Below are 12,113 nucleotides of genomic sequence, written 5' to 3' on the forward strand. Positions count from 1 at the left end.
ATAAAATATTTAATAAAATAATATATATATGCCTGAAAAAATTGGCTCCATTTGCCAATGGATGCAAATTATTTAATATGGTTGCTATGTTGTAACCAATCAGAATGTAGTATATGGATAATTATATCAAAATCTTATGTTTATATTTAGCTACAATGGTACCTCTACTGGCTTAGCGTTTATATCACTATGCATTCCAGTTATATTCATTGAAAAATCGTGAATATCAATATGCTGGCACAATTCTACAGCCTAAAAGAAATCAATGTCTTTTGCCCTAAATTATGCTTCAAATTTCAATTTCAGTTTCTGAGTAAGACAAGGAGCATACTGCTCTTGTTTTATGTTGAAGGGATAATTGGGCACCTTTAAACCCAAACACATTTTTACAAAGTTCATATATACAAGTATAGAGAAACCCCTAGTAGAGTTTTGGGTAATATCGCTCTATATAGCTTTTAATTATTGTACTATAATCTTTGACTATCTTCAGGAGTATTTGTAAACACATAAATATTATGTGTGGGTATTGTTCTAATAGGGAAGTGTAGGCAGACCATTTATAGGTAAAACAGACTACTGTATATAATATTATCTATATTATAAGAGTGAAAAGCCGTCTGTCTGTCTGCATTCCATTTGATGTCACGCATTGTACTCTCGAACGGCTGCGCGTTTCGAAGCGTCTTTGGCGTCACGGAAGCGCTGATTATTGAGCTCAACAATGACGCTTTCGAAAAGTTCGTGCGAGCTATCGTTAGTCGTCTACGGGCCGTTGAAGGCAGGTGTGTAGACTAAAATTCGCTTGAATTCTTTCTATAAACCGCATGCAAACCGCAAGTAAACACCTATCTCAGTCCATTTGTACAAGTCTTTATAAGACAAAAATATTGCTGTAACAATGTGGTGAAGTAAATAGGTTAATGGTTTAGGTGCCTGTCTTACGTGCGGGAGGTTGTGGGTTCGAGTCCAGCTGGTGTTAATTTTTTTTTTCGTTTTGGGCACCTTTTCATTACACCTTTTTTCGCACTGTACTGCATGTGTTTTTGCCAACTGTACACACGTGATATTTCTAATTCAAATTCATTTGATGTGCTGTGTAAGCATGCCCGAGCATGCCGCCTAAGCGAAAACGATCGTCTACTTTTTGTGCGTTTCAAGCAAAGAGACGCAAGCAGAACCAAAGATTGGATCCAGAGAAGAGACGGGAAGAAGCAGAACGACAAATACTGCGCCGCCAGGAGGCTTCAACTGGAGCTACCACCTCATCCAGTGCTAGGTGTGAACTCGACTCACAACAGAGACGACGACAACGTGACGCAGAAGCCCATCGTGTGGCCCGCCAGGACGAAGAAAGAAGATCACAGGAAAGGATCCACGATGCAGCTGCCCGTCGACTTGCGCGTGAGGACCCGGCCACCAGAGAAGAAGAACAGCAGCGTGACACAGCTGCCCGTCGACTTGCGCGTGAAGACCCAGTAACAAGGAGGGAGGAGCAACAACAAGATACAGCTTCCCATCAACAAGCTCGAGCTGATCCACTCTACAGAGCTCTGGAGCAGCAGGCTAACACAGCACGCAGACAACAGGTACGTGCAAGCACACACCCAAGCTTTAGGGGGCTTAACTATCAGCCACACAACTTCTTCAACACTGCAGATGTAGGCACACTTAGTGTAGAATGCACACACTGCGGCGCATTAAAATTTCCCCAGGAGACCGAATCCCTTTGTTGCTTGAAGGGTAATGTCCAGTTAGAGGCATTTCCACAGCCCCAGTCATTCTTGAGGCACCTGTGTGAAGGTACAAACACAGCAGGTAAACATTTTCTAGCTAGCATACGTAAGTATAATAGTGCATTTCAAATGACAAGCTTTTGCTGTAACGAGATAACTATGGCTGGCTTCAATCCTTCTTTTAGAGTACAGGGTCAAGTCTATCATCGTATAGGTAGTTTAGTTCCATCAACAGGTGAGTCTCCTAAATTTTCCCAAATTTATTTTATCGACAACCAGCAAACTGAAGTAGCTACAAGATGTGGGATAGTTGATGGGTTAAGGCTTGACATAGTTAGGGGTATTACTGAGCTTTTGCATGACGATCATCACTATGTTCAACTTATTAAGGTAGCTAAAGAAATATTTGAGCAGCATGATGAGCCAGCAAATATTAGGGTAGTGATTAATGAGAACAAACGGCCTGTAGGAGAGCATGCTAGGAGGTACAATAGCCCGATGTGTGACGAGGTAGGAGTGCTAATGCCTAATGATAATGTAAATAATAGGGACATAGTTTTGCACTATAGGGATGGGTCTTTGCAGCGCATTTCTGAACTTCATAGGGGGTATGATCCTTTACAGTATCCTTTACTCTTTTCTTATGGCACAAGCGGCTACCATTAATATGAGGGTGATGGGGTCTCGCGTTACTCAAGAGATTGACAACAGGTGGATTGTGCCTTACAACAAGCTTCTGCTTCGTTCTTTAAACTGTCACTGTAATGTCGAGCTTTGCGTGTCCATCAAATCCATCAGATAGGCAAACACATGCACTTTAGTTAGGTTTGTCTGCTGCTACTGCTGCTTTGTGATATTGTGGATCAGCACCTGTGGATGTTTGTAAGGAAGGTATTATGGTAAAAAAAATGTATCAGATGGTTGCTTTGTATATTTATGCATGTGTGAAACTATTTATCTTTTCTATTCTTTTGTCTTTATGCATATCCTGGATGGTTTGCTCGGAGGAGGGATGACTGCAGCTACACAGTGAAATGACACGGTCCCGTGGCAGACTGTTCTTCACAACGTGGGGCACGTTGTGAAAATGGGAGCTATTTATAGACTTTGCAGCAATGATTTGAACTCTTTCTACACATGCATACAAAGCAGAGTGGAGCATTTTTCGGTTTTTAGGTTTTTTCCATGAGCTGTCTTGGGCTGGATAACTCAAATTTTTTTGTTTTCATTTATCATTATTTCTTGCTAGCCCCCACTCTATGCCCATGCTGTTATATTTTATAAAGCCGTTATATTTTGTCATAACAGAATCGTTGTAGTGCAGATTACTGTAATTCATGGTATGTTTGGTTGATGGTAGAATTTGAGCAACTTAAGTCACAAAATATTCCAATAAGAGTGCACTTCTCCACAATTATTACATTCATGCAATCCTTACACCACATTGTTTCCTTAGTTTTTTATAAAGTATCTATAATAGTATATTACCAACTGTAATTTCATTTAATTTCCATGTCATTGTACATACTGCCCTGCACGATAGGGCAGGTACTACAGCTAGTTAATCAATAACTGAAAGTACACAATAACAACTAACTCTTACAACTACAGTACACAATATTAATGTTACAGGTATGCATAAATTACATTATATTACATCATGTCACAGCATTACATAACATCATTAACTCTATTATAGATATGAAGGAGGATTAGCATTTGTAATAATGGCCTAGTTTTTGAATTTTCATTTTATCAACAATGGATCATGAATCCAATAAGAGGATTCATGATCCATTCATGATCCATTGCAGCTAGGTGTTATCATGTTTTTCGTAAAGCTTCCAACCCAGATGATTGACCTTTATTAGTTTTGACAATGTAGAATTTCATCAGATCCTACCAGATCAGCAGGACTTAACACAATTCAAGATTGGATCTGCCAACAGTGTGATGAATTCATGATTGTTTTTATCATATATTGTCCTAAATCAAGATGTCAGTTTCATCACTTATATATAGTCATGCGAGATATCATGTTATTCTTTTATTTTAAGGAATGCTTTACTTTTAAAAGGTTTGCATCATGCAGTAAAGTAAATTATATCTTAATCGCAGTAAAGCTAAATTGATCTTAGCTCTAGAGAATAGAATAGCTATAATCAGATCAACTTACCCTGCCATTCACTAGACTTGACACATATAAATTCAGCTTTTTTCCTTCCACTGCTATATGGAACAACTTGCAACCAGAGACTTTTGAAGCTTCATCTATCACCGTGTTTAACAACCTTATAAATGAACTGTAAAATTGTAATTAGTTAGCTGTAGCTACATATTTTGATTTGTATATTGCATTTATACTCGCTGTGCGAGGTCTTGCAATTATATAATAATAAAATATATGATTGCTCTATTAGAGTATCTCGATCTTCACTGAACAGAAAGACTAGCTCCTCCCCCCTCCCTCTTCCCCGAACAGAAATGAAAGCAGAGTGCCATCAGACGTAGTCAATAGGTACGGCAGTGCAAAAACCTTCTGCTTGATATTGTACGCATACCAGGTTAGCTATACTCAGATGGTACGATTTTCCGTACCATACGCGTATGGTTGTACCGTACGCGTATACGCATATGGTATGTACCATACGCGTATGGTACAAAATACGCATATGGTATAGAACATCTCGATCTTTATCACGGTTTTCAGCCCCACTCCAAGAAAGATAATTTCGTTGTGATATCATTCTGAGGGAGGGCTTTAGCCCCCTAGCCCCCCCCCCCCCCCCCCTTTCCGCCGCCTATGGGCTGTAGTGTCACGCAGCTAAGTATCGATGAAACTGGGGTAGTCTGACAGCTGATTGCTCGCCAGACCAGGGCATGGCACTGATACAACATCACTCACTTAACGTTTTGAAATATATTCCTTTCTATACCGGCCAGTATCAACAACCAATAGCAATTTGCAGTTCCTAAACTGCGCTGCCGGCATGGTTTACATAGAGGTAGCCATGAATAGGCAGACACACGTGCTAACCATATGGTGCTAACGCTTAACAGTGCCTATCAAAGGTGACAAGAACTCATCTGGGCGATAGGAAAACCAATTAAGCTCAAACTAGATGATCATTTTTGACAAGGTTTAAACATAGATAATAACTACTCCAACTAGCCACTTAGAACCCCCTGCTACCCCATTATGGGCTTTCTTTGGGCTATGGAACTCTCGTCCAGATAGGCTCGAGTTAGCTGCAGGGGCCAATAATCCTATACAGATTACAACAAAGGCTCGAAAACGCAATAGCAGCTACGTGCTTGTCACCCACCTGCGTTGAGAGGGGATCACGTGATTAAACAACCTGACCACCTGCCAAAAAAAAAAGTTAATGGTGATACCACCAGCATCTACTAAATGTAATTCGATGAATACTTAATACCACCAACAACCACAATACGTGATTCGATAAATATGTGCTCTTGGTTAGTGATCACGTGATGCATTTGACCTTGTGACACACCCAATCCCTCGTATACAGCAATGGATCCAGTGCACTCATATTTACTGGACAACTTTTCTCGTGAGCTGACGACTACGCTCAACCTACGTTGCCTTTTCCCACATCTCTGGGACAAACAGCTGCTGACTAGCGAAGAACAGCAACAGCTACGGGAATTGTTGGAAGGCGCGGAAGCTCACGCGGAAGAGGATAATCAATCTGGAGATCTAGAGCAACGAAAAGCAAACGTCAAGTTTTTGAGTATACTCAAAACAAAAGGCTCTAAAGCATTTGGTCTGTTTTTAGAGACACTAAACGATGAAAAGGAACATTTAGGTCACACTGATTTATATGAGAAATTGTCGCAGGCCGACAAAAGATCGAGACAAGAATCCCAAACGAGGTCACGGTCCCGTTCTAGTTCTTCAGTATTTGAATCAGTAGGAGGTGAAAAGAGAGTAGATTATTCTCAGCAAGTAAGTTTTCCAAGTGACTTTTTATCAAGGTAGCTATGCGTCTCAGTCTTCTGAAAGTTCTGGTTATCATTCTAGTTTGTCGACATCGACAGATACACAACGGGAATATCATGACATTAAACAACATCTCATCCAAATAGAGAGGGCAATTGGTATTATCAATGCAGAGTTAGCAAAACGTAACATTGTTCATAAAGAATCGAAAGTGTCCTCCCACAATAATGTTGCAAGGAAGATTGTACACAGACCAAGCTCAGGGAGTGGAGATGGAGATGACTCATCAGCTGGCACTCCAGGTCATGAAGTACCTTCATCCCAAAGGCATTTACTGTTACGACAAAATTTATCAAGAAGAGAACCTTTTCCTGCTATCCACAGTGATGTGTCAATTCCTTCTACTGAGGAAGAACAAGAAACTAAATCAGAAGTGACTGGAACCTCTGATAAAATACTTTTATCAAATACTCAACAGTTACCACCAATTAACACTACATCACAGCAAATTAACATAGTAAGTATGAGCTTGTTAGTTGTGTTATCTTTAAGTGCTTTTAAAAATTAATTTTGTGCTTGTGCTGGAACTTAGGCACTTTATGAAAAAGGTCCTATAAGTGGTGGGTGTGTATGTGTATGTGTGTGCATGATGCCCTATATGCTGTGGGATACCATACTATATACCCAATGCAATGGTAAATTAGATACTGTACTGTGCCAATAGTCTACATGATAGGTATTTATTATTAATTTGTATCATACATTTTGTAAGAGTATTAAATCATAAAGTCCTGTATGTAGGGCAGGTATATACCAGTTTTATAGTGTGTTTATACAGGTAACCAGTAACCATACTGCACTTTAAACCTTTTGTTACACAAATAAATATTAGGGACCATTTCTTTTAGGATCATCCGTTATTTTCAGCCTTTATGCAACTGTACAAAGAGTATGCTAAGCAGAATGGGTGAGATCATGTATGCTTTAATGAGTATTGATTACATGTTTAAGGAGATGAAAGAGTATGCTAGTAATCGGAATGTGCTCCTGTGAATCATCATTATATAGAAAGGATGAGTAGTTTCTATGATTTGTGTGCATTTACAAATTCTTCAAGTGATCTATGTATTAATGACGCTATACATACACGTACGTATGTATTTAATTTTCAAGGCATTATAAAATAAAACGTTTATCACTCTACACATATGCATATTAGTGAACAATAAAGAGCACATAGCACTTGAAGAATTTGTAAATACGTGCACATCACAGAAAATACTCCCTAATATTTATTTGTGTATGAAAAGGTTCAAAGTGCATTTTGGTTACTGGTTGACTATGTAAACACACTATTGTTCTTGATGGCACATACAGAAGGGGGGATGAGTTTGAAAAGGATCTTGTTACAAGAAAAATTATACCACACTGTCTGTGTGCATGTTAAACACAAGTTATAGAGGAATATCAACATATAGTAGCTACACTCACAGCATGCTATATATAAAGACTGAAGATTTGGCATAGCATAGATTAGTGGGGCACTGACCTAGATGGGTGTCAAACAGCGTTGAAACTGGGCCGGATCAACCTGGTCATGTTTTGTCCAGGTCATCCACGTCTGACCAGTTTTAAAATTATCCAGGTCTGACCCGGATTGGATCACGTGTGAACCAATTTATTAGTTGGATGGTACGAAAGTGTAGTCACATGTTATAGTCAAGTCCTGATGCAACTCAGCTTCTTTTGTAAGCCACACCCACTTATCGGACTACTGTTTGCAGCCATACCCATTTTCAGTGATATTAAAGTATATATATATATATATATATATGTAGGTATGCACAAATCCATACTCACAGTTGCCTACAGGCTTATGTGGAGCCACACCCACTAATTGATTGTTGTATGAGATACTGTATAAGCCAGCTTTTTTTCGTGAACTGTGCTCACTTTATATCAGGCACTGTTTGTAATTATGGTGTGTTAGATATGTGCAAAATCAAATTTGTTTCAACCCACACGCTTAATGAGCTATTTTAGTGTGGCCCAAAACTTCGTTAGTGTACAACTTAATCTACGCCTTAAAAACTGTTGTGATAGCCTGTGATGCTTTAGTTTAGCATACAAAGTTTCATGAAATAACACGCCTTCATTTTTCAACTACAAAACTCTGAAGTTTTAACCCGATTTTAAAAATAACTTGGCCATTGAACAACCTAGCGCTAAGCCACTTCAGTTCCAACCATTTCTCACCTTGTAGAACCACAATTCTACGCTTTCCTTTTCACTAATAACAACATGGAAAGTAGTGAAAACACACACCCGTGGGCTACAACATTGGCTAACAACTCCATCAACCCGAATCGCGAAAATTCGAAGCGTACTATTGTAGAGTATCGTTTACCCAATGCCTATACCAAATTTTGATGGTCTGTACATATGTGGTGCATAATTTTGAAGTTATTTAGTGAGAAAGGAGACGGTGTGGCTAATCAGGGCGCAGTCCGTATAACAGTAATGCACTTGTCAATTTCATGCCCCACGGGGTGGAGGGGGTGGGGGTGGGGGAATACAGGGAATTTGACAAATCGTGGTGTCAAATTCCCCACTACTGGGGCAAAATCGGCTGTCAAATCCCCACTATGTCCCCACCCCTATAGTAGAGGATTTGACAGCACCTCAAGCGCATATATTTCATGCATGCAACTAGTAATGTACCTGCCCTGTAGCTAGTAAAATTATAGCAAGTGCGATTTTATTGTTTAGAAATGCAACTACCGAAAATCGGTCAGAGAATTGGACAACTGTCAATTGTCCCAGGGGTGGGGACAAGAAGTAATGTCAAATCCCCACCTGGGGTGTGGGGACACCCCCGGGGGTGGGGGGGTTGGGCATGAAATTGACAAGTGCATAATCACGCGATGGCAGCTGGTGCCGTTCGCCAGTGAATTAACCAGAGTTGTGACAAGCTAATAAAAGCGTGAATAACGTTAGTTGTATCAACAAAAGTAGCTGGGTGGTCTGACAGAGCTTGTTCTTTTAGTCAACTGAGACACTTCGCTGTGGCCTATGAATTTCCAACGTTTGTTCGTGCATTACCACAGACATGCTGTACAATTAACTTTGTGCGGTTGCCCTTAATCGGTTCAGCGCCACCTTAATCTAGGTCAAATCCAGGTCTGACCCAGATTGCTATCCAGGTCAGCAGTAGTGTCTGTTTCAATGCTGGTGTCAAAATAGCATTTGTAACTATAGTATGCTCTTTCTAAGGGGTTTACACCTACGAGAAGCCTCAAATTTTAGCTTTATGATATCAAAATTAGGCAAATCTATTTTATGGGCCTGAGCAACACTTTTCAAGCACGTAGGGCCTGAGGTTAGAAAAAGAAAGAGTACTCTTTAAATGTTTACACATAAAAGTTGAAAAAATAATAGCTGTCTTGTTTGTTATCAGGGTTCTAATCCAGTACTACTACTTCAAGGAGCAAAGTCACGGTCCCATTCAGAAATTGGATGGCGTTATCACTCACAGAAGTTGCCAGTCTTGTCTTCCTCAAGTGTGGTCACCAGTAAAGCCAGTTCTATTTCTTCACTTCAACAAGTATCAGACATTGCTGTTCCTTGTACCTGTGAGCGTTCAAAATTTCCTCCGGTATATCTTCACAATCATGCATATTTTCTGTGCTGGGTAGCCAAAGAGCATCAGAGAACAAACCACTCTATTAGTTTTGTTGAAGAATATATCCAAGACTATAGTTTGTTGAAGGAATGTTGTGTACGGACAATCCCAAAGATTAAAAATATACAACGATGCATTTGTTCAGTGTTTGTGTACTCAAACCGGATTACTCTTTTTGGAGGTGAATTTCAAAACAAAACTTATAAAGTTGCTTTGTACCAGCTATCAGATGACACAACAGACTCAGTTTCTTGGCAAACCATACCAACATATTCCAGGAAAACACTTGTAAACTTAAACCCCAACAATTGCATCTGCCTGCAATACAGAGATAGAGTGATTGTAGCTACAATTGTAACAAGCAATAAATATTCTAATAAAATCTACATATATTTTCACGTATATTTTCCAGAGGCAATTGATGAAATATATTGGAAGTCAGCATTCTTACAGATACATCATCCACAAAAACTAAAGAATTTTTCATGTGACCTTCAGTCCTGTGTAATGCTGTCTGACAAAGTTTACTATTCTGTGAAATTCAGTAACAATATGATATGCATGTACCAATCTGATCTTGCAACACTGTTTGATAATACTGATAGCCAGCAACATGTTTTACACCTTCTACCATCCAACATGTGGCCTATTCATGATCCAACTATCTCTAAGTGTTTTCTTTCAGTGTTTAATGACAAGATTATTTGTATCAGTGTGAAATGCATTGATAGCAAAACCCTCTTAGAAGTTAGATTCATCAATCCTTCATTGCAGCAAACATGTTTTTACCATTTTTCAACTGATGTTGAAGTAACTTCAGCTGCTATCGTACCTGACACAATACACAACCTTGCTACTGTATACCATGATCAAAAGATGAACAGTTGCTATTTGAAAATATTGCGGATTACATAATAACTGTCAAGCATGGTTTGTGTGGTTTTACCTACATAACAGAATTGCATTTATTTTGTAGCACATGTGTTATGTATATACTGCATACTTTATATGACAAGTTTATTTGGGTGCATTATCATTGAACTGGCATGTACTATAGAAATGACTTGGTGATTCAAACATCATTGATGAATAGTTCCAGTGCATAAAAGTCCAAGTGATGTAATTGGTCACTGGCCACAAATCTTAATGTAGCCATAGTTAATCAACCATCATGATCATTTGGGTTGACTATTTCAAATTAAAATTATTGGTGGTAATAATTTTGTAAGTCAGTCCGCTAACACCAGGTGATGAATTCTAATCATTTGTCCTATATGGGTCACTTGTAAACATGTATCATCTAATCGTGTACTTTTAAACAAATGGATCCACTACATCTGTATATCAAACCATGTCAGTGGTAGCATGTGCATGCTAGCCTGGTTAGTTCATATAATTATTTCATGATGTGTTGAGATTAGGCTTATGCTTTAAAAATAACCTATTATGCTTTTGAGTAGTGCTAAAAAATCCAGCCTATTATGCTCAAAATTATGCTTTCAAAATCAAGATTATGCTGTAAAGTTGGCTGTTTTATTACAGCATATCAGTCTTTCCTGACTGTTGATTGAACATTGCGCCATTTCAACCATGCATCACGTGCGCAATTGATCACGTGATGCAACAGATATGATTAGATGTGACCCTCAAGAGTAGTAGTGGGCAAGTAGCTACCGGAGAGCTCCAGGGCTGTAAGATTTGGTGTGATTTTTAATTTATAAAAATCCTGCCTCTGAAAGGGGATTCGTCCGAACCATCCAAACCCCCCCTGCCTATGCCCTTGGATTTCCACTACAAAATAAGATGATGCCTCAGGATTTTCATTGTTTCTGATGATTTTCATGTAGGCTGACCTTAAGATAAAACAAGTGCTAAATTAAATTGTCTATTACTTTCGATATCAGTGCAGTTTTAACTGTAAAGTGGTCACGTGGCCAACAATCTCGTTACAGCTATAGAGGATGTGCTATAACACTACAAGATATAAGTCTTCATTATAAAGTAAGAAAATACATTAATTGTGACTTCGGTAACCCTACAATGCAATGATTTTCTAATAAGCTACCCAATTTAACTATTATATTTTTGGTCACGTGACCACTTTTTGTATGTTTTTGTGCATTAAACTTATGCTAATACTCAATGTTACAAGCAATCCAATAATAAATTAGCACTTATTTGCTTTATCTTAGCACTTGGAAGAAGTGAAAGATGTTTTGTGGATGTGCGGGTGTTCAACCCTCTGGCTGCTTCTAATGCGTCCTCATCAATGGCCTCCTGTTATCGGAGGCACGAGAACATTAAGAAACGTGCGTATGCTCAGAGAATTCGTGAGGAGGAGCATGCCTCTTTTACCCCCCTGGTAATGTCTGCCTCTGGTGGTCTGGCTCATGAGGCTTCTGTTTTTTATCAACGCTTGGCTCATCAACTTTCAAACAAGTGGGGCGATGATTACTCTGTTGTCATGGGGTGGTTAAGGTGCTGTCTATCTTTTTCTCTCTTGCGGTCCTCCATACAATGCATCCGCGGAGCCCGCTCATCCATCGGTCACTATGTTAAGACTCCCCCAATTGTGGAGCTGATTCGGGCAGAGTCTCAGTTTGCCGTGGACTAAGAAAGTCCCGGTTTGTCCAGCACAGGCCATTTATGTGCTGGGGGTGGTAGGCAAGGGCAGTCCATCAAGCCCGGGTAAAAAAAAAAAAAAAAATTTGCTTTATCTTACAGGTCA

General features: G+C 39.3%; 2 protein-coding genes across 2 annotated transcripts; both read left to right on the plus strand.

The window, feature by feature from the left end:
- The first annotated feature begins 685 nt into the window (after positions 1-685).
- LOC136260807 (troponin I-like) lies at positions 686-2,900 on the plus strand. Its single transcript, XM_066054677.1, has 2 exons — positions 686-1,589; positions 2,562-2,900. Exons 1-2 carry the CDS (start codon positions 1,116-1,118, stop codon positions 2,637-2,639), a joined length of 552 nt encoding a protein of 183 aa, XP_065910749.1. The 5' UTR covers positions 686-1,115; the 3' UTR covers positions 2,640-2,900.
- A 2,374-nt stretch (positions 2,901-5,274) lies between these two features.
- LOC136261127 (uncharacterized) lies at positions 5,275-10,407 on the plus strand. Its single transcript, XM_066055097.1, has 4 exons — positions 5,275-5,680; positions 5,724-6,220; positions 6,612-6,670; positions 9,161-10,407. The coding sequence occupies exons 1-4, from the start codon at positions 5,275-5,277 to the stop codon at positions 9,396-9,398; spliced, it is 1,200 nt and encodes a 399-aa protein (XP_065911169.1). The 3' UTR covers positions 9,399-10,407.
- The last annotated feature ends 1,706 nt before the right edge of the window (positions 10,408-12,113 follow it).

The sequence above is a fragment of the Dysidea avara genome, chromosome 7 (assembly GCF_963678975.1).
Source record: "Dysidea avara chromosome 7, odDysAvar1.4, whole genome shotgun sequence".
Lineage (NCBI taxonomy): Eukaryota > Metazoa > Porifera > Demospongiae > Dictyoceratida > Dysideidae > Dysidea > Dysidea avara.